Raw genomic sequence first — 27,980 nt, 5'->3', positions numbered from 1 at the left:
TCCTATTTAATTATAAAGCTGTACTAATTTAGCTCCTACTTTAATTTATTGATTAGGTATAAAGATGCTAAATAAAGAAATTTTCTATTACCCAAATATCACAGCATTCCAAATCATTATGTTGTTATCCGTAGGTGCTCCACTGACACCAGTTGGAGGATCTTCTTGAAGCCTGCAACAAAGCAACATTCTTAGGAAGTTACATTTTGATATTCGTTAAAGATAGTTCAATTTTAATAACGAACACCATGGTCAGTTGGTTCAAGTTCCGTTTGTCGAAACAATTTTCACCATCAGAATGCTTGCCAGCAGGGTGGGAAAGAAAAGTGTTAAATCCCTTTTAGATTAGTGTGTGCATAATTTCTAACCTACTACAGGCAAAGCAACGTTTAAAATTTTCTTCCAAGAGGTACTGTACTCCCATTCAAAGAGCTAATCATTTTGGATGTGTAGACTACAACAATTATTCCTAAATGTTAAACAAAACCAGCTAGAATAAGTGAACTGAAACGCAGTGTTTTCTACCGAAACAACATAAGGCCTCTTGCATGATTGATCACCCTAGGAAAGTTGCATGATCTTAGCTAGGTAGTCTTACAAAACTAGTTACATTCAGTGGACAATGCACTATCTAACTTACAACTGTTCCAGTCTCTGTAGAAATATTCATGGTTCATAATTTGACTAGCACATATCTGTCCATTGACGCATTCAAAAGTATCATGATTCAGCTACTTAACATTGTATACTAGATAACACACCCAGTTATACAGTAGCTTGCTCAAATGACCTCCCAATACTTCCTAGTGAACTTTTTTTATAGTAACCTATTGTGCGCAAATGAACAGTGCAGATCTGCTGCTGACCCAGAAGTAGGTGACACCGAGCTGATCGAGAGAAGCAGCTCGAGTGCATGTCCATGCCTGCAACCTGAAGTGTCTGCCCTTTAAATTTGTTGATAGTAATCGCAAAGCAGACGCTTATTGGAAACTGCAGACATTTAAACTGAAAAGAGTAGGTAGTGGGTATGAGGGGGATTCGGAGCAAAACAAGAGACTCATCCTTACCACACCCAATCAGTATCGTAGCTTCAATATAACACTGTACTAACACATCAAAGGTTTTCGGCAATGGAAGGATGGGAAAGGGCTAGGATTGGGAAGGTAATGGCTGCGACCTTAAGTAAGGTGTGGAAATGGGAAACCATGGAAAACCATTTCAGGATTGCCGACAGTAGGGTTAGAACCCATTATCTCCCAAATACTGAATACTGACCGCACTTATGCAACTGCAGCTATCGAGTTGCTAACTATCATCCTCATAATCCGTATCGATGTGACATACAACTGAGAGAAATAAATCAATGATTCCACCTAATCAATACTATTTATTTGCCTTAGACAAACTAAAATATGTAGTACATAGACAGAAACTTGTATTGCAGCTATTGAGCTCAGTACAAAGTTTCTGATCTGATATTGACTGGGTGCCCACCAGCATCTGAAGTCCCTGTAATTTCCCTGGGATATTCTCGTTTTCTGCATTAAATTTAGTGGGACATGGTACGTAAGAATGATGCTTGAATGTGTTTATCATACTCTGGAATCATCATTAACATTTTGCACGAATACTTACAATGGCATAAAGAATTTTATATAAACGTATCATAAATCAAACAAGCTAGAACTTATCATAAAGTGCCAATCTGTGAAGTGGGTTATCAGTAATCCCATCGTTCACAGCCACTACAACCACCAAAAATGAATTACATTACTCACAGCAACCCATCAGTCAATCATTCTTCAAACTAACGTCTGTGTTCATCAGAGACCTTATTCTTGAAATTGGCATGAGTGAGCTTGCCAGTTTCTAAACACGCTCGTAACAGAAATGTATGGGTTAGTGTTCACAAACTCAGGAATAGTAAGTTCCTAGTTTCTTTAGCAAATGGAAGTGTCATTCGAATATGTATGCTGGTCAACTAGTGCACACAGAGACAAGCACCACGGACACATTCTATTCTTTGTAGAATTCTTTTCTGTGATCATTTTGCTTTCCTATAATAAATTTCATCTTAATATTAAGGCAACATCCGTAATAATTACGGGCAGTCCATAATAGTTACCACCTTTATATTATGTAAATTACATATGTAGATTTTAAAACACTGTGCGTTACGTTGTCATCATCTTGCAGAACAAATCTGTCGCTGAAAAGTTGTCATCAGCAACTAAGAAACCCTTAATTGAGGTACAGCATTTGTCGGGTGCGAAAATGAGAAATCATGGAAAACCATCTTCAGGGCTGCTGACAGTGAGTTTTAAACCCACTATCTCCCAAATGCAAGCTCACAGCTGTGTGACCCTAACCGCACGGCCACCTTGCTCGGTCAGTCTCAGAACAGTCCAGAAGGGTGCGCTATTACTGTCACCTGTGGACACAACATGACAAGAGCACATTTGTGTCCTGTGCAGAATACAGGCATGCATCGACGAGTCATTAACGCTTTTGACCATACGCGTATAGTGACATTGCGTCAGCAAGGCCTCTCTGCAAGGGCAATTGCCAGCCTGGTTGGTATACAGAATAGTGATTTTGTCAGGACATACAGCCGCTATCGTGCAATACAAAATATTAAGTGTCCTTGCTGTGGTCGTCCGTGGTCAACAATAATAGCTTACAACCGTTATGTGCAAATCCTAGCTCACAGGAACCCCGTAGATACCGCAACAGAACTGCATAATGCCTTATAGCTAGCAACTGGTAGGGCTGTGTCTATACAATCAGAAATAGTCTCCTTAGGGACTACATATACTCAAACACCAGCATGTACACCCAAACACCGTGGCACCAGGTACATATGGGTAAGGGAGCACTTGAACTGGATGCTGGAAGAATGGCAGCAGATCCTCTTCACAGATGAGTGCTGAATATGTCTGATGCTGGATAATTGCTGGAGGAGGGTTTTGAGAGAGTGAGGTAACGCCAGATGAGTCCTGAATGACATCCAATATGCCCATCAATGAGGCGAATCCATCATGTTTTGGGGCGGCGTTATGTATGGACATTGGACACCACTCATCGTCGTAGAGGGCAATATGACTGATGCACAATACCAGAATAGAATCCTCAGGCCCATTGTTCAACCATAATGACAACATGTCGGCGACTGATTTGCTCTGCAAGATGACAATGCATGTCCGTACTGCTCCAATCTTGTGAACCTCTTCCTCAGGGAGGACCACATCCATCAGATGGACTGGCCTCCAGTGTCTCCAGACATGAATTCCATTGAACGTGCCTGGAATATGCTGAAACAGTCAGAGCAACGACGAACGAATCCACCTCTCATCTGACCGGAAGGCTGCTTCACTGCATGGGGTGGAATAAACACCATACTGACACGCAGAATCACATTCCCATGTTCAATAGGTGGATGCACTTGCCACAGAATAGGGTTTGTGTTGTGCCTGTCATTGCCTTTTCTTTATATCAATCATATTATGCTTGACAAAGCAAGTATTTTGCATTCCATACATTCCCTGGTGGCATCAGCAACCTAGAAACTCAGAACTCTAGGTGGTGCAAAACACTATTTGAGGTGTGAATTATTATAATTTATGGTTTAATGAGAACAAGGCAATTACAAATTAACAGGGAAAAGTTATTATCTATGAACATTTAGTTTTACTATCAAAGTAAAGGCCAGGAATTACATTATCATTAACAGTGGATTGTAAGCCACACCACACTTGAACTAACGCAATACTACATACATCACATGCCTCGAGTACTGTCACCTTTAAGCAGTTGACGCAAGTATGTCTACCTTTTTCATAAACTTTCCTTCACTACCACCTCAATCTATCTGTGTCTATTATTCTCTCAAAGTACTACCCGCTGCATATGACTAGCATAGAGTCTACAATCAATCTCATTCGATCATTCCATTCAGGTCCAGTCTTGGATCAAAAGCTTAATTTTGATGTGAGAAATAATTTCCCTGTCAATTTTCTGCATTTTTATTTCCCTGTGCTTTTCCAGAAAATGGGTACCGGGCTTAAAAGAGCATCCGTTCAGCTTAAAATCTGATTTTGGCAAAACTTAGTTCTCGCCGGATAGGCCCTTATTTAATACATTTCCATCTCCAATTTAATGTTCTACTTCAAGAAATTTCTAACCCTTCTGAAATTAAGCGTGCTCATTTGTCACAGATAAGGATAATTTTGTTGCCTCTCAGGTGAGTAAATATCGGGTCAGTGTCTAGCTCATTTCATATCTAACCCTCCACCCACACCGAGTTAAGGTGGACTTTTCCATTGAGAGTTATACACTCATTGTGATGGGATATATTTATACTTTTTTTTCCTATACCACATAATTATCCCTTCTGAATTGTAAAATTTATTGTAATCAATTGTAAATCATTATATAGTTCAACACATTCTTGGACCGGTCCATTCTCCTTCACCCCCTCCCCACTGTCCTTGTTAGCCCTATTTTATACTACACATCATATTTATTTCCTTGAAACAGTCTCTTGGATAGTTTATATTTTTGTTTTAGTCTTGCATCATAACTTCTATAACCAGTCTTTGGATGATTGTCATCTCTATTAAGAAGGCACCTCCTGTCGGTTCCTGACTACTTTATCCTCATCAGTCATTGTCTTCACTCTCTGTCTCCAGTCCTTCATCTTCACACTTCATACTTTGTATTTTTCAACAGCTCTGGGGAAACAATTGCAGCTTACCTTACAAACTCTCATCGCTGCATCTTTGTGCAGTGTAAAACAAAAGCTAAAGGTTTCCACTTATTCAATACTGTCTGTTGTAACTTAAAAAAGTTACATATATTTGTTGAAACTAGTTTCGGTCTTACCAGAGACCATCATTAGTCAAAATCAAAGTAAAGGCAAGCCATGAATAAAAAGAAAAAACATATATATATGAAGCAAACATGAAATTCAAGACAAGTAAAGATTTTAAAACACTCATCACAATCACATGTTCTGTGCAAGCTCTCAACATTCCCCTAATTGGAAGACTGCAACTCACAGAGGTCTAGGTGAAACACTAAAATATCAGCACTAGAGGAATCTTCTAGAACTCAGCTCAGCTGAAACAAGTGTGAACACAATTATGTTGATGGGAAAGAGTTGAGATGTTCATTTGTTTCCAACATGGTGGAAACAAATATGGAGGAAAAAAAATATTTAAAAATGTAAAAATATATAAAAAATAAAAATATACAAAATAAATAATGCCTAAGGTGGAATGGTGGGTGATTGCTGGAGGGAAAGAAGGGGGTTTAGAGTACTTAATTATTTTTTATTGAAAATCTATTATATTTACATGAATTTACATGTTCTAAGTACCTCGTGTCAAAGTTTCTACCTGTTTGGCCGATATAGATGGACGGATAGCTACTACATTTAAGCATATAAACACATGATCTATAGAATTTTTTATTATTATTATTACTAATTCAGTTTGTGTTGTGTAAAGTTGATGCATTATTATTGTCTGTTTTAAAAGAAGTATGAAGTTCCATGTGGTTGTGGTTGCTCATATATTGGCATGACGAAAAGGCTTGTCAGCACCAGGGTGAAAGAACACATTAGATCAGTAAAGAATGTCGCTCTTTCATCCTGCAAGGAGAATGCCATAAGCCAGTCTGCCATAGCAGAACATTTCTACAGTACAGACCATGAAATCCTATTTGACCAGGCGAAGGTCATCGCGCCTGTAAAAGACTTCTATGCTCAACTGGTAAGAGAAGCCATAGAGATAGAGCTGCGCCCAAATAACATCAACAGGGAAGACTGCTTCAAGTTATCAAATACATGGAGACCGGTACTGCAGAAATACATGCATAACACCACCATGGACACGCTCATGAAACCGTCGACAGAGGGCAATAAATTACAGCACGACGATCCTCGAGTCTTATTAGTAGGGTAGGCCATGGATAGTACGGCCATGACTTCCACGTTTTTCTGAAATTCTTTGCTCACTGTCGGAAGCATAATTTAACTTGCCCTGATGAAGGCCAATGCAATTTGGCTGAAATCTCGGCTTCATGAAATAAACATAGTGGCTTTAATTCAGTAATGATTTATTTATTTAGGTTAATTTTTATATCATTTTTTTCTTTTTTTTTTAATGTTGGAAATCTGGTGTATCTGTGGATTATTAAAAGTGAAAGTGGAATATAAGGTTTTGTCAGTTTTTTCTTCTTTAGTGGAAAGTTGATGTCTGACTATTTATTATTCCTTCAATGAAATGTTTATTATATCCGTTGGCCTTGGCTACGTTTCTAATGGTGTTTAATTCATGTATAAGATCTTTTTTGACATTGGGATATTGAATGCATGATGAACCATGCTGTAGTATGCAGCATGTTTGTGGACTTGTGGATATAAACAGCCTTGATGTATGAATAGAATAGAACAGAATAATTTTTATTGTCATTAGGCAACTGGCAATCAGCCATAAATGCCCACGAGAGTTTCGGTTTACTTGGTCTGCTATCTAGTAGGCCTAGAGTAATACAGAACGCCGAAACAGTCACATGGTGTCAAATTGAAATGTGTGAACACGGTAGCTGAGGCCATGCGATTATTATTATTATTATGTGCGAGTTAAGGAGAGGATCATTTATACCTCACCTACAGAACCATGGCACCCAATTGCAAGTCGAATATTTTTGGACAAGGTTCCTTTCTATTTATGAGTGATGGAAACTCCATTTGATGAAGTTCCTTTTAACAAGAGCTTTGAGTTGGACTGTGGAAATGCACAATTATCTATACTTTATTCACGTATTTCATTAATCGGTCTTCATATTTGTGCAACACTTAGCCTCTAGTGTTAAAATTATCTGTTCCTAAGAGGTTCCTGCTTTCGTGGCCCTGCCCACACCTTTTCCCATCCTCTCGATTACTCTTGGAAATTACCCTCTTGTTCTTGTATCTTGAAATACGTGGTCTTCAAATAACGTTTTAAGTACAGATCATCCTCCTCCCTTCCCCTTATCCAGCTCCTGCCGGGTCGGGGCGTTTATGGCACTTCTCCACCTTCCTCTTCCATCATTTTGTCCCAGTCCAGGTTTCTTCTTCTTCTTCTTGCACTCCTCTTTATTGCATCGATCCACCTTGTTCTAGGTTTCCCTCTTGCTTTCTTTCTTTCTTTCAAACTTCATCTGAATCACCTGTTTTGGTATTCTTTCCTCCTCCATCTTCTTCACATGTCCAAAACCATTTTAGTTTACTCCTATCAATTCTATCATTTAGGTTTTATATACCGACCTCCTTTCTCAAATCTTCATTTCTCAATCTGTTTTTCTTATCGTACTTAGGTATTTCATTTCACTGGCTTGAATTCTACTCTTCTACCTACTTGTCACTGTCCAGGTCTCAGCCGCATAGGTACTTCCTTATTCCAAACATTGTTTCTTACACTCTGGCAGAATGCATTGCCCTGTTGCACCCTCTTGCTAATCTCCACCCCTAGGCGAAAATAAAATACAACCTCAATGTTATATTGTACAAAGGCGGATCAAATATAAATGGGAATTTGAATGCATCGCTGCTGTTAGTAATAATTCTGAGGCGGGGCTTTGCCAGAATGTTGGTAGAGGTGTGTGGAGAAGGGGTTTGCGCACGCGATGGTGGAGAGCTGGGCTGCTTCAGTACGCCATGAGTGAGCAAGAGGTGCACACATCTGTTGTGCAATGCATCATTATCAAATTTATTGTAATAAAGAGCATCAAACCTTCTGAAATTTTGAGGTGACTATGCGCACAGTTTGGGGAAGAAACACTTTTGCAGACTCAAGTGTATGAGTGGACTAAATAATTTGTGGCAGGAAGAGAAGCTGTGGAAAATGAACCTCATGAAAAGAGACCAGGGACAAGCATCACTGCAGACATTGTTGCCATTCATGGCATTATTGGTGAAGATAGCCAAATAAAAGTTTTACAAATTGTTTTAGCCATAGGAATAAGTTACAGAAGTGTTCAAACCATCATCCAAGATGAACTCCATTTCAGAAGATTGTCTGCCAGGTGGGTTCCTCATCTCCTCAACCAGGAACAAAAAACTTTATGCCAGGAAGTTTGTCAGAGACTCCTGCGTCGCTATGACGAGGAAAGAGAGGATTTAATATGCTGTATTGTGCCTTGTGATGAAACTCGGGTGCATCATTACACCCCAGACTCAAAGCAAGCAAGCATGGAGTGGCGGCGAAGAGACGAAGCAGATCCAGTCAAGGCCAAAATACGCCCATCTGCTGTAAAAGGTGCTTGAAACCGTTTTCCAGAACACAGCGGGTGTTTTGCTAGTGGACTTTCTTCAAGAACAAAAGACAATTAATGCAGCCTATTACTGCCACCTTTTTGGATGAAGCAAAAGCTGAGTATCGCAACAAGCGACACCCGCAACCAATCCGAAATGTCATTCTTCTCCGTGACAATGCAAGGCCGCATACTGCCGCTTCAATGCGGGAAAAACTGGAAGAAATTCATTGAACACCTCTGGAAAATCCTCCGTACAGTCCAGATTTATCACCCTGCGACTACCCTTTGTTTGGATCACTCAAACAAGACCTAGGAGGTCAGCAGTTTAATGATGATGCAAATGTAGGAGAGTTTGTGTGCAACTGGCTCCATACACATCCCTCTTCTTTCTATCAGGACGGCATCAAAAACTTACCAATCCGATGAAGAAAATATGAACCAAAGGCAGGACACTATGCAGAACAGTGATCTCTATATGTGTACTTTTTTTTGGTTGATGCAATAAATTTTTAAAAAGAATTCGCGTTTATATTTGATCAACCCTCATATTTGATTTATTGAATGCTTTGGAAACTTTATAGCGTATTACGTAATAACAAATAGAAAAAAGCGCAGCTACGCAGAGAATATTTTCGTGAAACAAAACACCCATTTCCCCCTCAGTTCTTTATCTTCGGCCTGCCATGTGTTTAAAATTCTTGGAGGGTTGGGTGATTTGACAGCACAAGACCAACACGGCAAAGGGAAGTAATAAATCTGTCAATACTGATAGCATTGAAGAAGAGTGTGCCAAAACATGTCAGTTCACAATAATATCTGGAAAAAGAATATACACAGCCCATACATAAATGTATCTTAGCATAGTACAACCATAGTCTTCAGTTGGCTTTCTTTTCTCGTTCTTGTCAGAGTGTAACATTCGCTAGTTTTTTAGTGTTCCTTAGTGTTGGCGTGAACCAAAAAATCATCATGATTGTTACCCTGTCTGTGCAATGTATCAGGGTAAAATAAAGTTAATAAATAAAAAATAAAACATCCCGAAGGTTTAGAATCAGCTATTAGGCCTGTGCCACAGAGTCCAGATGTTCCTGTACAAGTGCCACCAAAGCAACTAGAGGATGTGGAGCAATCGAGTTCATCTGAGTCTGCAGAACGTTATGAAGTGGATGAGGATCAATCAATCAATCAATCAATCAATCAATCAATCAATCAATCAATCAATCACTACTGATCTGCATTTAGAGCAGTCACCCAGGTGGCGCAGATTCCCTATCTCTTGTTTTCCTAGCCTTTGATTTCTCCCCACTCACTTCAGAAGACAGACCACAGCTTTTTACTCGGGCAGAGCTGAACGATTTCGTGCAGGACTTAGGTTTTCCCACGTGAATGAGTGAGATTGCGGGATCAAGATTGACCAGGAATGGTCTTTAGTTGGTGCAGGAACTGAGAGGAAAAATTCCTTTAGTTTTTCAAAATGGAAAAACAGATAGTTTATTACTGTGACATGACTGGCATTTATTTATCGATCCGTCAAAGAGATGCCTGAAAGTAGGGTTACTACATAACATACTACATATCCCGTTGGATATTCTCTTTTTCTTACAGAAAATTATGAAAATTTTCAGTTAATTCTAGAAAAAAATTAACTACTAGGAACATCAGTGGCTATTACCTAAAGGTAACTACTATCTTGCTACGCCAATAAGCAGATTACATAATTTTTCCTTGCTTTTGGTGTCTCTGGGATAGTAAAAATGTAATTCATGCTAGACTGGTTGATACTAAAAATAAAAGTAAACTTTCCCCCTTTGCATATCAAACTTGGGTTCATAAAAGGAGTAATCAATGGACCACAGATTAGGCTCCTTATGTAGGATACTGCATTTTTTTTGGCACTACGAATGATGCTGAACGACAGGCATGGTGTGCTTTCAGAGAAGTAATCTATAAATTTTTGGGAAACTTAAAAGGCCTAAACTGCAAGACAATTAATTGTGAAAAAAATGTTGAAATGATTTCAAACTCTTGGCTTGCAAATGGAAAGAAGATACCAGTGACGATGGAATGTAGTGATGTTGACTGACCACTGCTGGTGCTTGAAGTGGAACGCAACACAGCTACAAACGTCAGTAAACACAATCCTCCTTCCAGGAAAAGAAAGAGAGCTTCTCTTCAAGTAGTGCTTTGAAAAGGTATGTAGGTAGTCTGTTTTATGTCGTACAAGGTTTTTCTTCTATTTTACAGAGCAGTTTATTACGTTAAAACTAACTTTTATCACATTAGTTTTGTATATTGCACAAAAACTGGACTCAGACACTGAATTCAGTGTGTTTAAATGACATCTCAGACCTCAGAAAAATGTTTATTTTGCTGTCAAGTCATTTACGGTCACCTATTAAATACTTTTTTTTTTTTTCCAGATATTTAAGGGGTGACAAAATTTAGTGAAATGTGATCATAATCACAACATTAAAGATGACATGACATTAAAGATGAGGCTACTGTGAAAAATCCTTATGTGACACGGAAAAAATAAAGCAGATTTGAACTCGTCACACCTAAGTTAGGTAAGATCACCTATTAAATCTTTTACCGAAGGAAAAAAAAATATTATTTTGCAGGCTAGTGTAATCATAAGAGAAACACAAATATGATGAGACTATTATACAACAGAGAGGAAATGAAACCCCAAACATGTCATCCAGAAGACCAAAGCAGAGTTTTGTTTCTGGCTTTCAACCAATCTCATATCCCGAAAAATGTCTGAAGCATGCTGCTAGAAAACAAAATGACAGATGGATGTGAAAATAACTGGATTATATGTCAACAATTTGTATGAAATGTAATCCAGAGAAATGATTAAACCTGTTCCATTTTTAACTCGGAAACACCCAACTCGAAAAGAGTGTGAAAAGGTGAAAGCAGGTTTATAATCTGATGTCATAACCGCTTTGGAATGTTTGAAGGACAATTCTACACATTTTAAAACACAAGCCTTCCTGATTAATTGTAACGCAACTAACGTTCTTGAAAGAAATAAAAAAGTGGTTTGATATTCATGATATGAGTATGCAGTCCTAATATTCATCAAAATAGAATTAAAATGCACTTCGGCATGGAAGACAAGAAGTTATTATGGTTGGAGAAGGTGTTTCCGGTTTACTTAGCACAAATCAAAGAAACCTCAATTAAGCTCATCATCAATGCAACATGAACAGTTTCTTACTGAAATATAAACTCACAACATTCTACTTCCATATTAAGCTTCTAGTTCAGTTCATTTCCAGACAAAGCAGAGACTAATGAAGTATAAGAGGAACCAGATGGTGTACGTTAAGTGCTTGATAAGATTTATGACATCACACAAAGTATCATGGCACACTTTATCTTGGTGCATTTACACCCTAGTGCTGAATCGCTCGACCTCGGCAATCTTCGAGATTCGTACTGGCAACCTTTGAAACACAAACTATGTATCGCTAAGCATCATTGTGTGGCATCTGGCGTACACTTTACGTACTAATACTGTTGTTGATTACACAGCAAAGCAAAACTATAGAATTCATGCTAGGAACAAGATTCGCATCGAGAAATGTTATATAATGTGTATGTGACACAGTTATTAGCTTAAGATAATAACGGTTTAGAAACTTCATATCGATCGATCATATTCTCGATTCAATTCAGATTTCATTTTCATTCAGTTGGCAGCACTACCGGAACCGGGACAGCTCCCTCCTTACTCCCGTACACAAATGCACCAAGATAAAGTGTGCCGATAATACATGACCTACATTTCTATCTCTCACAAAAAAAGAAAATGGTACGGCTGTGTGTGATCTTGCTCTATTTACCTGATCCACATGTACCGTACCCCCTTTCAGATAAGTAACGTCCAATGTCCTGGGTTTTTATTATTAACACCTTAAAATTTATCATTTTTGTAGGATTTGGTATATCATTTATCATTTTTATATCATGTCAACATAAACGGAAAATGTTAAAAGTACTGCAGTTTTAAATGCAAATGGACTGATATGGCCTTGTAATAATACTCAGCGTAGCTTAACTGTGTTGATACTGCTACACGGCCGAAAGCAACGGGAGACTATAGCCGTAACTAACTCCCGAGGACATACAGCTCTCTCTGTACGAATGATGTACTGATGATGGCTTCCTGCTGGGTAAAATATTCCGGAGGTAAAATAGTCCCCCATTTGGATCTTCGCATGGGGACTACACAAGAGGGGGCAATCATCAGGAAGATGGATACTGACATTCTGCGAGTCGGAACGTAGAATGTTAGAAGTTTGAATCCTCGTGGTAGGTTAGAGAATCTGAAAAGGGAGATGGATGGACTATAGTTACAGTAGATGTAGTTGGTTTAAGTAAAGTACGTTGGCAGGAAGAACAGGATTCTTGGTCAGGCGACTACAGAATTATCAACACATAATCAAACAGGGAAATGCACGAGTAGGTTTAATAATAAAATAGGGCAACGAGTAAGCTACTATGACCAACCTAGTGAAAGGATTATTGTTATAAAGACAGACACCAAATCAATGCCTACCACAATAATGTAGGCCTATATGCCTACAAGTTCAGCGGATGATGAAGAAATCGAAAGAATATATGAAGAGATAGAAGATTTAATACAATATGTAAAAGGCTACGAGAATCTAATTGTGATGGGAGACCGGAATGCAGTGGTAGGCCAAGGAAGAGAAGGTAATACATTAGGAGAATATGGACTGGGACAAAGGAATGAAAGAGGAAGACGGCTGGTTGAATTCTGCACTGATCATAATTTAGTCCTTGCTAATACTTGGTTCAAACACCACGAATGACGGCTGTCATAATGTTCTCTCAAGTTTCCCTGACATACTAAGAAAAATTTCCCTGACTCACAAAAACTGACCAACAAGTTAATTCGCCGAACGGCATGTTTTACAAGGAACAAAAAAGGAAATTCCAGCCTCTACTAATCCCATAGTTCACCTAATTCTCCCTCCCCTTCCTTTTTTTCATTTATTTATGGAAAAACAATTACACTGATGGACATTGTTTAAAGGTAACATGTAGGCCTAACATATACCTTTATCTTATCATATCCAAGAAACAAAGTACAACTAACTTATTAATAGAGTAATTCAAATATGAAAAAAACATTTTACCACAGCAATCTAATATTATTTCGTGTGGATTTAATCACCAATTTTTTTTGCTAGTGGCTTTACGTTGCACCGACACAGATAGGTTTTATAGCGACGATGGGATAGGAAAGACCTAGGAGTTGGAAGGAAGCGGCCGTGGCCTTAATTAAGGTACAGCCCCAGCATTTGCCTGCTGTGAAAATGGGAAACCACGGAAAACCATCTTCAGGGCTGCCGACAGTGGGATACCTTATTAGCCACTGTCATGAGTTTCAAGAAAGCATCCTAGAACTGAAATAAAAAAGAATAACATGAAAATGGTTGAAAGAAATTAAACTAGTGCACACAAAAGTTGTAGAATTGTTACGCATTTCTTGTGAAAAAATACCTGAAAAAGAAATGCTACAATAGCCTGCGTTACAACAGACTAGAGCCTAAAAATATCCTCTCAAATCCATCATCGACTTTCCAGATTTTTTGTCTATTTTCCTGACTTTCCAGAATGTGGACACTATGGGCTGTATACGTCAATGAGATCTGCAGACATTGGAAGGTGTCAAATAGACTACATTATGATTAGGCAGGGGGATTCAGAAACCAAGTGTCGGATTGCAAAACCTTCCCAGGAGCACACATGGACTCTGACCACAACTTGTTGGTCATGAAATGCCAACTGAAGTTGTAGAAATGAAGGAATGCAAGGAGATGGATTTTTATTATTTGCTTTACGTCGCACCACACAGATCTTATGGCAACGATGAGATAGGAAAGGCCTAGGAGTGGAAAGGAAGCAGCCGTGCCCTTAATTAAGGTAAAGCCCCAGCATTTGCCTGATGTGAAAATGGGAAACCACAGAAAACCATCTTCAGGGCTGCCAACAGTGGGATTCGAAACCACTATTTCCCAGATGCAAGCTCACAGCTGCGCACCCCTAACCTCTTGGCCAACTCGCCCGGTGAGATGGAGTCTAGACAGGTTGAAAGAAAAGAGCGTGAGGGATTGTTTAAAAAAACATGTTGCACAAGGACTAAATGAAAAGGCTGAAGGAAACTCAATATAGGAAGAATGGACAGTTGTGAAGAATGAGGTCAGAAGGGCTGCTGAAAAAATGTTAGGAAGAAAGGAAAGATACCTAAACTCAATGGTTCACTCAGGAGATACCAGACCTGACTGATGAACAACAAAAATACAAGAATGCAAAAAATGAAGAGGGCAGAAAAGAATACAGGTGATTAAAGAATGAAGTAGATATAAAGTGCAGGGTAGCTAACGAAGAATGGCTGAAGGAAAAGTGCAAGGATGTTGAAGGTTGTATGGTCCTAGGAAAGGTAAATGCTGCATACAGGAAAATCAAAGAAACCTTTGGAGAAAGGAAAACTAGGTGTATCAATATTAAGAGCTCAGATGGAAAACCACTTCTAGAGAAAGAAGAAAACGCAGAAAGATGGCAGGAACATATCCAACAGTCGTATCAAGGTAAAGACGAAGATGATATGGTTCAGGAACTAGAAGAAACCGTTGATGATGATGATGATGATGATGATGAAATGAAACAGCCAATTTTGAGGTCAGAATTTGACAGAACTTTGTGAGACCTAAATAGGAACAAGGCAGCTGGAATTGATGACATTCCCTCACAATTACTGACTGCCTTAGGAGAAACCAGCATGGCGAGATTATTCCTGAAGTACCAACCAATTTTCAGCAGAATGTTGTTATAGGCCTGCCTATTCCCAAGAAAGCCGGTGCTGACAATTGTGAGAACTACTGCACCATTACCGGTAGTTTAGTATCTCATGCCTGCAAAATTTTAACACGTATTCTTTACAGAAGAGTGGAAACACAAGCTGAAACTGAGTTGGGAGAAGACCAATTTGGCTTCAGAGGAAAGTAGGAACACTTGAAGCAATCCTGACTACGTCTGATCTTAGAGGATTGAATTAAGGACAAGACAAGCCCACGTACATGGCATTCGTAGATCTAGAAAAGGCATTCGATAACACTGACTGGACCAAGCTATTTGAGATTCTAAAGGTGATCGGGACGTCACGACCTCCTAGAATAGAGGTTGGGAGTATTGGTCGAGAGCTTAAGTGAATGTACAACAGTGGCAAGAGGTTACAGTGCTTCGAATGTTTGAGTGATAATTTTATATGAGAGAAAATTCAAAATATTCAAGGCATCTCATACCAGTTTAACATAAAACAAAGTTTGGTGGAAAGCAAAGCCAGTGCATGTGTAATATTGTGAAATAGCTGACAGCACAGCATCAGTGTAAAAACAGAAGTGCAATAGGAGCCTTAAGGGTATTTCAAGAAGCCAGTGGAAGAAAATGTCACGTAGACCAGCGCAGTGATTTTGACGTATTAGAAAAATACCTTGTTCGAGTGAGTTCTATGACACTCCTCATTAGTTAGTGGGAGGAACACCTGAGCCAATCAGACTGAGACACAACAGTTCTCTGGGAGAGTAGGGCGTGATGTTCTGGAAAGCTCAAACTAAGAATATAGGCGGAGGTTTTGAGAGACTAAGGGGAGAATCAGTGCAGAATCTGTGGGAGACACGTGTGCAAGTGAGCCAGAGAGCAAGTCGTATGTGGCCGGGTCCTACTGAGAGAAGCAGTCCAGATATTGTGAAGGCTGCACGTGGCCATGAGGGACTACTGTGTAAGACATAGGTAGCAGGTTGCCACAGAAAGACTTAGAGCCGCAACGAATAAGTTACTTGTCGTAGCTGTGAACCTAGAGACTGGAAATGATCATCGATCCAATTGCTAGAAAGGCCGAGTAATGTTAGTGTGCCTTTCCTCACAACTTAAAATTGCAGTCAGTAGTAAAGGGAGATTGGTCAAGCTGACTGACGACAGAGTTTGGAAGTGCAGAGTTTGAGTTCTGGATTTGCACTTCCCATTCAACGAGCCATTGTGTCGCCCAAGGCGATTACGGCATCTCAGAGAGAAGAATCAAGACAGAAAACGGAAGCAGGAGAAGAAAGAAGCCCTCAAAAACGAGCTAAGTATTCACCAAGTTCCCCAAAGCTTAGCATTTCTGAAGTAAAGAGTGTAGAGAGAAACTGGGGAGACAAGGACTTGGAAGAGTCTACCTCAAACCTAAAGTTGTACATAATTTGTAAAAAGATCAAGTCTTTTGTAGAATTTGTGTATTTGTGTTATGTGTTGAGTTTTAAATAATACAGGTGAAGGGAGCTGTGTGTGCATGGAAAAATTAGTCTTGTCATTGCCTAGAGTAAGCTCCCGAAAATTTCTGAATCGAGTCCTCAGCCTGTCCAGTCCTTAGGATCACAACAGGGATCAGATACAGAGAACGAAGACTGATCTACAATCTGTATAAGAATCAGTCTGCAGGAATAAGAATCGAGGGCTTTGAAAAAGCAGCAGCAATCCAGAAGGGAGTGAGGCAAGACTGCAGTTTGTACCCGTTCCTTTTCAATGTTTATACAGAACAGGCCCGAAAGGAAATCGAAGAGGAATCTGGAAACGGAATCACAATCCAAGGAGAGGAAATCAAAATCCTGAAATTTGCCGATGATATCGTTGTTTTATCTGATACTGCAGAAGATCTAGAGAAATTCCTGAATGGTATGGACGGAGTCTTGGATAAGAAGTACAAGATGAAAATAAATTAGTCCAAAACAAAAGTAATGGAGTGCAGTTGAACAAAATCAGGTGATGCAGGTAATATTAGATTAGGAAATGAAGTCTTAAAGGAAGTAGATGAATATTGTTACTTGGGTAGTAAAATAACTAACAATGGCAGAAGTAAGGAGGACATCAAATGCAGACTAGCAAGGAAGGCCTTTCTTAAGAAAAGAAATTTGCTCACCTGGAACACTGACATAGGAATTAGACGTTTTTGAAGATTTTTATCTGGAGCGTGGCAATGTATGTAAGTAAAACGTACAATAACTAACTCAGAAAGAAAGAGAATAGAAGCTTTTGAAATGTGATGTTAACAGAATGCTGAAAGTGAGGTGGATAGATCGAATTACAAATGAAGGGATACTGAATCTAATTGGTGAGAGATCAATTTGGCTAAGTTTGATGAGAAAAAGGGACAGAATGATAGGACACATCTTAAGACATCCAGGTCTTATTCAGTTAGTTTTTGAGGGAAGTGTAGGTGGTAAAAACGGTACAGATAGACCAAGGTATGAATATGACAAGCAGATTAGAGCAGATGTAGAATGTAACAGTTACACAGAAATGAAAAGGTTAGTATAGAATAGGGTGGCACAAAGAGATGCATCAAACCAGTCTATGGACTGATGACCCAACAACATTATCAAAATGTTGTATCATAAAAATGCTATGAACAAATAAATGGTAATATGATATCAATGTTCTGGCTTTAAATTTGATTTCAACATGTTACAAATATCCTTTTTAAAAAAACACTCGAATTTCAGAGACTAACTTAACTGTAGACTAACGATATTTTTAGGTTCTAAATACTGTTTCCCTGATCCTTTCTTGAGAGGCACACCAGATTTTGGTGAGTCTCCAAGAAATTTAACAATATATGCTTGGAAGTACGAGCAGAAGTTTAAATTATTTAGTTTATGATGCATACCATTCAAATAGAAATGTCCAACTGGAAAAATTTGCTTCAGTTTATAGTGTTGTGTCAAGGAGGGGTGTGATTAGCTCAATGGCTTCGCTGCTTAGAAGACTGAGGTTCTAATACCAGTCAATTCTGGGTTGAGATTTTCATCTCAAAAATCACCTGGCATCAGGAAGGGCATCTAGTCTTAAACCCCTGGCCAAAACCAAAAATAAGCTTGGGTGGTTCCAGTAACCTAGAAACAATAAGCTGAAGAAAGCTTTTAAAGTGTTTTGCCAATGTGCAGCAAGAACAGATACCCAGAAGTTTCTTGCTGTGAAAGGTAAACACAACAGTTCTTTCTCTTCTTCATTTACAACTGCTGGAGGATAATGCACAGTCATTACTGTCATGATTCCAATAATGTACATAGTTTGAAATGAAGTAAAGTAAATTATACTTGCAATGTAATTAAAGCAAGCAAGCTTGTTACAAGACTGATGATACAGTGTTTAAAGCAACAGGACCTACACTTTTCTGAAGTGGAATCCAAACCATGAGGATGCAACTTTCCATTTCAAAAATTCTACATGCATTTACCAAGGTCTGATCACTGGCTATATTGATGGCAGTGCTATGACTCTCTTGGACAGGTCCCAACCAAAAACTATATCATGTACTAAAAAGGCTACCATCACAAGATATGTACAAAGACACTATTTCACGAGCCATACAAAACTTGTACAGTTTGTACCACTCATTGTGTAAAACAACTGCTTTTGTGATGTACAGGCCGTACTGTAGCTCCAATGACGTCATGCAAAGAGGTGAACAGTTTCCTCCATCCGACCCACACAATGCAAGCACAATACGGTTGTGCCTTGCAGTTAAGAAATATTCACAAATGTCGTATTAATATAACAGGTGAGATCATTAACACCTGTAATAGTTTCATATCTCGTAAGTTAGGTCTATTGCAAGCTGTCCACTTCATGGCCGTATCGATGAGTATAATCAACAAATTAATCTAAAAAGCCACCTAATCGATTAGGTGGCTTTTTAGATTAATTTGTTGATTAGTTAGGTCTATGTAATTTTAGGAGAAGACTGTGTAAAATGTGAAAAAAGTGGTCAATGCACGATTGATTTACTCGCCCATATACCCAACAAATCATAAATATTGTGCATGAACAAAAATACGAAGACAACAAATGTACAAAAATAAAAATAAGGCTTTCCCACCACCCCTCCAGATGATCATAAATAGAGTGCAGCTTTTGTGGGTTTTTCTTGGCACCTCTGGCACTAACCTTCAAGGAATTAAATTGCATTGTTTGTTACACCTAAATACTGTCTACTAGCAATAGTATAATTTAATATGTAGGTATCTTTTTTAACTTTACGTCGCACTGAGACATATAGGTCCTATGGCGACAATGGGATACGAAAGGGCTAGGAGAGGGAAAGAAACAACCATAGCCTTAATTAAGGTACAGCCCCGAGATTTGCCTGGTGTGAAAATGGGGAAACCAAGGAAAGCCATCTTCAGGGCTGCCGACAGTAGGGTTCAAACCCACTATCTCCCGAATGCAAGCTCACAGCTGCGCAACCCTAACCACACAGCCAAATCGCTCGGTGATGTGTAGGTATAATAATGCCAAAATAATTTAATAGAAGGTTGGATTTTATAAACTGCATTTAGGTCTACATTTTAGACTGAGTTTTGCTTTTACTTCGCACGTTCTCAATATTATCTAATTCAAGAAATAATATAAATGTATCAAAAAATAAGGTTGATAGAAGGAAACCAAACTTTAATTTCATTGACTGCAAATAGTAAAAACATTTAAACACCTTAGGCTTTTTCAATTGTGACATTACCAGCATTTTGCCCCAGTGTAGCAGTGGGCTCATAGTTGGATTCCTACCCCGTCATTGCATTGTCCTACATAAGAGGCTTGCAATGGTGTCTCAACGGTGCACTAGCCGTCAGCGTCTTGGAAAGGTGTAGCAATCCAACTGATGAGCCCACTGCTAGAATGGGGCGAAACGCTGGTAATTTCACAATTCAAAAAGCCTAAAGTGTTTAAATGCTTTTACCAAAATGTAGGTTCACTGGTTACTTTTAGTCTTGTTCTGTATCAATAATCAAATGCACTGCTATAAATCTATACCTATAAGAAGAAGAAAGTCAAGTGTAGAACTCACCATCAGCTCGGAAAATTGAGTGAAACTCGTAATAGTTACATTTTCAGTTAGGATTTTTGCCTTCCATCCGTAAATCTCTCCTGCCCTCATTCGAAGGAAATGAAATATTGGTGTATAGTCACTCAAATAGTTGAATTTTTGTTGTGGTGCACACAACTTCTTGGCATTGTAGCAATTTATTTAAATTTGCAACACATTATACTTTCACAAAAACATGCTATACAGTAACAATTCAAAGAATAAATTCCATGAGAAGCATTACGTCCTTGGAATTATCATTACTCACCACGTGAAAATAACATACCTAACCTATAAGGTCTCATTATCTCAATAAGAGCTGTTTATGTAAATCCTGATGTGATAAATATAGAGAACAGGTATGTAATATAATTTAAAAAAGATGTCTGTCTTTCAACAACCACGATTATCCAAAGAAGGCTCTGAATCACTACATAATACATACGCAAATTCAACTCCTAACATTCGTCTAGCCACCCTATCGATCAGCTTGGCGCGCTTTCTAGAGTATGGCCTGTACTTTACGAAAGCAGTGGTAAAACTCAACTACCATGCTGATGTGATTGGACTATTTCAAGACAAACTGAATGCGAGAGTAATCAGGTTAAATTTTTTAAGGTATTATTTAATATAAGAAGAGTGTCCTATAAACTGCACACTGGTGACTTAGTCCAAGCCTCGGCTAAACTTGAAAATCACTGATAAGACAATTTCAGGCAGAGTTTACTTATGGTAGGGTAGTTAGTTCCTTTCTGCCTCTACTCCAGCCAACATCATGTGGTCAACATCCTATTGAATGTACAATGAGTCATTATGTAATTTATTACGAGTTACTGTTCCCAATTACCGTATAATCTTGAATATCACCCGGACTGTTTTTCGAAAATATCGCTTCCAAAATTGGGTGCGGGTCTTATTTAAAATTTTGGGAAATATATCTTTCCGAATGTGCGTAAATCGGGCATCACCGCCGACGCGGCTTGGCAACAATGCTCTCTCCGCTCTCAGTATACGCTACTTCAGCGCATTTAAAGATAAAAACTTCATTGTTCCGTATTGAAATTATTATTATTATTATTATTATTATTATTATTATTGTCGTATCTTTGTGCCTATCAAAGTGTGAAACTGACCTCCAACATTCATAAACATTGTACATCTTTTTACGGCTGATGATGACCTGGACTAAGGTCGAAACCGGTCCCATTTAAATAGGAATGTGATTACTGCATTTCCTCCTTTTAAGTATTGAATAGGTTGAACCTCCTTTTCAATTATTTAATTTTTAACTTCAGCGCATGGCATCAGTCTCACGCATGTTCTCGGAGTATCAACATGAATTCCACAAAGCGTTTGCGATCTTTTACTGCGAGTGAGGAACTGAAAGTAGTTTGGGAAGCCGAAATTATTGGAAATCGTGCCGCTGGTAGGAAATACGATATTGACGAGTGGTGTATTCGCGATTGAAGAAAGAAGAAAAATGTGCTCTTAACATGTAGTGGTGATCGTAGAGCTTTTCGTGGACTGAGTGTACAGTTTCCAGAAATTGAAAAAAAAAATTTATAAATATGTGACAGAAAGGCAGGAATTGGGATATGGTGTGTCAACCGAAATGTGTCAGCTAAGGGCATTAGAGATCGCAAAGGAACTTTCATCGGAAGGGTTTAAGGCAAGCCAAGGATGGGTTTGTAATGTTTATAAAAGAACTGGGTTGAGCGTACGAAGGTGTACCTCAATTTGACAGCGTCTTCCTGGTGCCTACGATGAGAAGTTATTGTCGTTTCAGCATCACATAATTCGGTTGCGGAAGGAAAATGCATATTTGCTTTCCCAAACTGGCAATGCAGATCAGATGCCAGTCTACTTTGAGCGAAAAGTGTTACCATTAGAACAGCTGGTAATAAAAAACAACGGTGTACGGCAATGTTGTGTATTCTCACCGACAGAACCAAATTGCCGCCGTACGTTGTTCTCAAGCGAAAGACGCTTCCTAAAAATCTACCCACTGGTGTTATTGTCAGATCTCAGCTGGATGGACAGTTCACTTGTGGAAGACTGGGTAAAGTGTGTGTGGCAACGTTGCCCTGGTGCATTATTGGGACAAAAAAGCTTGCTTGTTCTTGACAGTTACTGCGGCCACACAACAGACGTTGTGAAGAAACATATCAAGGATGGGAAAACCGACCTAGCAGACATTCCGGGCGGGATGACATCTATGCTACAGCCGCTGGATGTCTGCGTAACCGTCCATTTAAAGCAGCTTTGAAACAGCTCTATACAGAATGGATGGCAGCTGATAATCACACACTGACGCCAACTGGTCGCATTCAGAGCCCAGAGGTTCAGTTGCAGTGTTCGTGGATTTTGACAGCATGGAATCGTATCCCTGGAGACCTCATATGGAAGAGCTTCAGAAAATGTAGCATTTCTAATGCTATGGATGGCAGCGATAACGACATTTTGTAGGAAGGTGATGGTGATGAAAGTTCCAAAGTTGGTAATGATGATGATGATGATGATGATGATGATGATGATGAATGAACTCGTTGGATATTGTTCTGGAAATGTTTGTTTACTTTTATTTCTCCTTTCTAATCATTTGATGTGTGTTAGTAAAGATTGTATAATTTTGAATTCACTTTTTTATTTTTATTTTGTTCTTTCAAAATAAGGGTGCAGGTCTTATTCGGTGGCAGGTGGTATTCGAGATTATACGGTATTTTTCCTCAAGCAGTTGAATTATTACTAATTTAGAAACTTAAGTTTCTCTCACCATTTGCATAACTAATACACCATTCTCCACAATTCATAGCAACATTTAATTAATTTTCATTGTTATTCAAGCTTCACTGACTGAATAGTCTATAGGTTTAACTTTAATTTCATTATTAACTGAAATACTTGGTATTTCTTAAAACTACTTACAATGTTCATCACTTGTACAAGTGTCAAATAATTTCAAAGCTTTCTAGCAACCAAGGTTGGTTTGAGGGGAAAACTGACAAGGAAATGTAAACACACACCTACTGTCTATTACAGAAGTATTCTACAAACACCCTTACAAATGCAAAAATAGATTAAATAATCTTAAGAAAAATATTTTTCAAAACTTCTTGGTACTGGTAGCCATAAAATTGCATTGCAACATACTAGAAAGTTAATGGAAGGAACTGGGGCATTTTTACACATCATTCATGGGATATTCCTTTAAACCAAACTTTTGATAGTGGTGGTGCTGAAGGGGAATTAGAACCAGGCAACCTAATCTAGTACCTAAGTGAAAGAGGAGGTCCGACTGTTTTAAGAATTGAGGTATTGACATAAGGAAGGGCCACAAATGAAAATGAAAGACTCTCTGCACATCTTAAACCTACTAAATTACATCAGAGTCAGAGAAGAACATGAGTCGATCAAGGAAAGTCAGATAAGAAAGATGAAATTGAGGAGCCTGGAACTAAAATTCTATCAATTTCATCAGAAATTAGATGCATACAATAGATAGAGGAATGTAAAGAGGAGTATCAAGGAAGAAAAGGAGAAATGTTGGGGAGAGTTTACCAACAAAATCGAGCAAGATGGTCGAGGAAATCAGAAACTATTATACAGAGTAATAAAATTTAAAAGAATAAATCAGGAAAAAATCAAGGCATTAGAGAGGGAAGATGGATCCATAGTACATGACGAAAAGGGTCTTCAGAAGGTGATAGTGGCATAGTATTTTGAAAAACTTTATAATGAGGATGACTGCTCGGAGGAAGAAGATAAGAAAATGGAAATAATAGTTGGAGAAAAAGAAGAGAACCTGGTAACATGGTTGGAACTTGAAAGGGCAGTGAAAGCAATGACCAAAGGTAAAGCAAGTGGAAAAGACAAATTCAATGCTGATATGATTAAGGCAGCAGAAAGCATTGGACTACAGTGGCTATACAGAGCCCTTAATGCCATATGGAAGGATGAAAGGATACACGAAGATTGGCAACAAGAAAGCATTGTACCACTGTTCAAAAAAGGAGGAAGAAATGCAAAAATTATAGAGATGTAACCCTATTATCACATGGGCTAAAAATAATGGAGAAAGTCATAGGCAAAAGACTTGAGGGATATAATAGAAACACAGTTAGAGGAAGAACAATATGGCTTTAGACCAAATAGATAAACAATAGACTTGATATTTACAGTGCAAACAATGATGGAGAAACATCAGGAAAGGAACAAGGAAATCATATTCGTATTTTTGGATTTGGAAAAAGCTTATGATACAGTTAAGAGAAAACATGTATGGGAATGCCTATGGAAAAGGAATGTACCAAAATCATTAATTAAGAAGATAAAAATGTGAGAGTAAAAGCCGTGTAAAGTGGGGAGTGGTGACTCTGAAACATTTTATACAAAAAAAAGGTCTCAAGCAAGGAAGTGCAGTCACCATTATTATTTATTATATTGATGGATGAAATCATAAAACATGTAAAACAGAGTATCAGTAGTGATGAAGTGAAAGCTTTGGTATTTGCAGATGATGTGGTGATTTGGGGAAAGGGAGAAAAGGAAGTACAAAGGAGAATGGACATCTGGAATGAAAATCTAAAGGAGTTTGGAATGTTAATGAGTAAAAAGAAAACTGTAGTCATGCACTGTGGAAAAGAGAAAAAGAGAAGCCATGTGAACATAGACGGAGAACGGTTAGAGAATGTAGAACATTTTACATATCTGGGTAGCATTATTAATGGAAGTAATGAAATCAACCCTGAAATTAATAACAGACTAAGTAAAGGTACGGTACATTTTATCATCAAGTCAGTGAGCTTTTATGGGATGACAAGAGTACCCAAGAGAACGAAATTAACATTAGCCTACATAAACAGTATTTCATACCAATCGTAACATACGGACTAGAAACGCTGGTAACTAATAAGAGACAAGATAGTAAGATCCAAGCAGTAGAAATGATATTTTAAGAACATCGGTTAAAAGGACAAGAAGAGATAGAATTCAAAATATTAAAATCTGAGAAGAGCTAAATATAGAACCGTTAGTGCAGAACATACAGAAAGCAAGACTGAGATGGTTCGTACATGTAAGAAGAATGGGAAAGGACCGGGTAGCAAGAAGGGAATTAGAAAAAGTTAAGGGAAAGAGACCATCTTCAGGGCTGCCGACAGTGGGGTTCTAACCCACTATCTCCCGAATACTAGATACTGGCCGCACTTACGTGACTACAGATAGGGCTATCGAGCTCGATAGGAGGCTTGTTAACCACACCCGGGCGACTGGAGTGGGACACTGATGATGATGATGACTAGAACTCCATAGGTGCGCTCAGCGCTCAGTGGTTATTCCATTTGAAGCATAGAGAAGAAAAATAATAATGCATCTTCTAATGCAGCCTCTCAACAGAAGGTTTATGTCCATCATGGAACAATTAGGGGTTTTTTTTCTTTTTTTTCTTTTAAATGAACGTTTAATTGCAGCCAATGGCCATATAAATACATATGAAGTCTTACAATTCTGTGAAACAAAACTTTGTGCATGATTCATGTCTCTGTCTACAGGAAATGGCATGGTATCTACCAAATGTCTCCTCGCAACGAGAGCATACACAGTCCGAGTCAGGGTGATGAAACGATCTTCTGCATAACTTATGGTGGAAACCATGCACTGCAAACCTAGTCAGTGTGCCACAGCTCGTAATTTGCTAATTTCCAGTCTTGCGAGAACATCGCATCAGTGGTAAAGAAGTCGTCTTAGATTTCCGCTCTCTTTGCCGATAAATCTTGTAGGGCATTAATGTAGCTTTAAGTGGCTGGATATGTTTTACGTCGCACTGACACAGATAGGTCTTATGGTGATAATGGTATAGGAAAGGCCTAGGAGTAGGAAGGAAGCAGCCATGGCCTTAACTAAGGTAATGCCCCAGCATTTGCCTGTGAAAATAAGAAATCATGGAAAACCATCTTCAGGTCTGCCGACAGTGGGGTTCCAACCCACTATCTCCCAGATGTTAATCAGAAATGTAATGTCAGCATGAAATGACGGGAAAAGAAACAACACATTATCAAGTTCCTAAGGTTGCTTTACAACTTCTATGAACTAGGAAAAATACCTGAATAATGTCAAATTCGCCGAAATTATGATGATAGCAGTAATTATGTATAACTTTCAATCTCCGAAAGACTTGAAATATGACACCCCCCAACACATTTTGTCCAATATAGGTTTAAAATGTAAAAAGACTTTGGCCACAATAAATACCAAGATTGGAACTTGTAATGACATTTATATTATCCATTAAACAATGAACAAATCGAATATTACCTGCCCCAACTTCCTAGACTTGGAAGAGTTACACTCTACTGTTATCATTGGAAAATTTGTGATACCATCTCTCTAAACAAACTTCCACCGAATTCTTCTGAACAGTTCATAAAATTCACTATCTGTCCCATTTTCATATTGCAACAGAATGAAGAAAGTGGTTACCATTCTCAAAAGAAAGGAAGAAAACGATATCAACCAACAGTCCATTATAATTAAGTAGCCTATTCCAGTAAACTAAATGAATAGGATTCTATTCTTCCTGATATGATACAACAAAGAAAGTAGGGAATTCCATTGGAAGGATAATTCAAGGAGAATTGTAAAAACTTCTCGACGCTGTACAACACTACTAAGGACAAGAGAGAAAGGATTTTATATCGTCTTAAAGAAGATAAATACGGCAAACTTACAAGCCACAGAATTATACAGGACACAAATATACCAATCACATAAGTAGGTGGTCCGATAAATTTGGCACACTAAAATAAGTAAACACGTTAAAATTACTATGCGACGTTGGGCCATATAACCCTCAACATTTCTCAATAATATGCAATAAAGGTTTAGCTCAAACCATCCCGCGTGTATAATTCGAAGCAGCTTATTAAAACCACAACATAATCATATTTACTATCGATCACAAGAGGTTAGCTCATTCCGCACGTTCTTAATGCAGTACGAAGTTGTCTTCCAGCAACTTTAAGGTTAAAAATAATTTCTTCTTATCGACGTTATTGTCCGCAGCTAATCTTACTTGTCATAATAAATTATTCTTCCACAAATATCTCCGTCTGCATATCATGTATATTTTTCACCCTCACCTCTTGAAGTCTCTCATAAGACGTCTTCTGGCTGGTGTAGACATTGTTTATATTATTTATTTTTCTGCAGATATTTTATATTCAAGGGCAAATACTTGAACTAATTACTTAAAAATGTTTATACAGACAAAAATGACGGGAACGGAACCACAAAATCACACATTTAGTTTTCCATTATTCCAGAAATAACACTTTGGGATCTGACGTTACACAAGGCGTATTTTAACCAGTCAATCCCAGGGTTGCCAGTCACACTTTTAAAAATCATCATCACCAGAGCTCTCTGCAGTAGAGCAGTATGTAACATCGATGGTTTTGACCTCAGTTCTTCTTCTTCTGCTTGTTTAATATTTGGACAGCGTGATAAAATGCTACGACTAGAAACTGGTTTGCGGGATAGTTGTATGCTACTGGAGGCGCCAACGTTAAAAAAGATAGATACACAACATAAGAGAAGGGATGCCTTTTCATAGGGACCATTTCACAGCGGGAAATGATTAAATTAGTTAATTACTATTTTAAAAGGATTATCTTATCTGGACATTACACAGAACACTGGGACACAAGGTTCTAAGTCTTCACGTCTGTGGGATCCGTCACGACGGCTT

At 38.5% G+C, this 27,980-nt stretch overlaps 1 protein-coding gene across 2 annotated transcripts in view; it reads right to left on the bottom strand.

Annotated features, from left to right (window-relative positions):
* Window positions 1-27,638, bottom strand: part of Ubc6 (ubiquitin conjugating enzyme 6) — a 100,332-nt gene extending 72,694 nt beyond the window's left edge. Inside the window, exons 1-2 of one of the 2 annotated variants that reach the window (XM_067143083.2) lie at window positions 27,373-27,638; window positions 92-172 (exon numbers count right to left, since the gene is read on the bottom strand). In XM_067143083.2, coding sequence (XP_066999184.1) covers window positions 92-172; window positions 27,373-27,416 — 125 coding nt within the window. In that variant the 5' untranslated portion in view covers window positions 27,417-27,638. The remainder of the gene's footprint in view (window positions 1-91; window positions 173-27,372) is intronic. The other variant, XM_067143084.2, reaches the window with a different exon arrangement.
* Window positions 27,639-27,980: the final 342 nt, after the last annotated feature.

Source organism: Anabrus simplex, chromosome 3, assembly GCF_040414725.1.
Source record: "Anabrus simplex isolate iqAnaSimp1 chromosome 3, ASM4041472v1, whole genome shotgun sequence".
Classification (NCBI taxonomy): domain Eukaryota; kingdom Metazoa; phylum Arthropoda; class Insecta; order Orthoptera; family Tettigoniidae; genus Anabrus; species Anabrus simplex.
The sequence above is the reverse complement of the archived record's forward strand: the minus strand, read 5'-3'. Positions and strand labels throughout refer to the sequence as shown.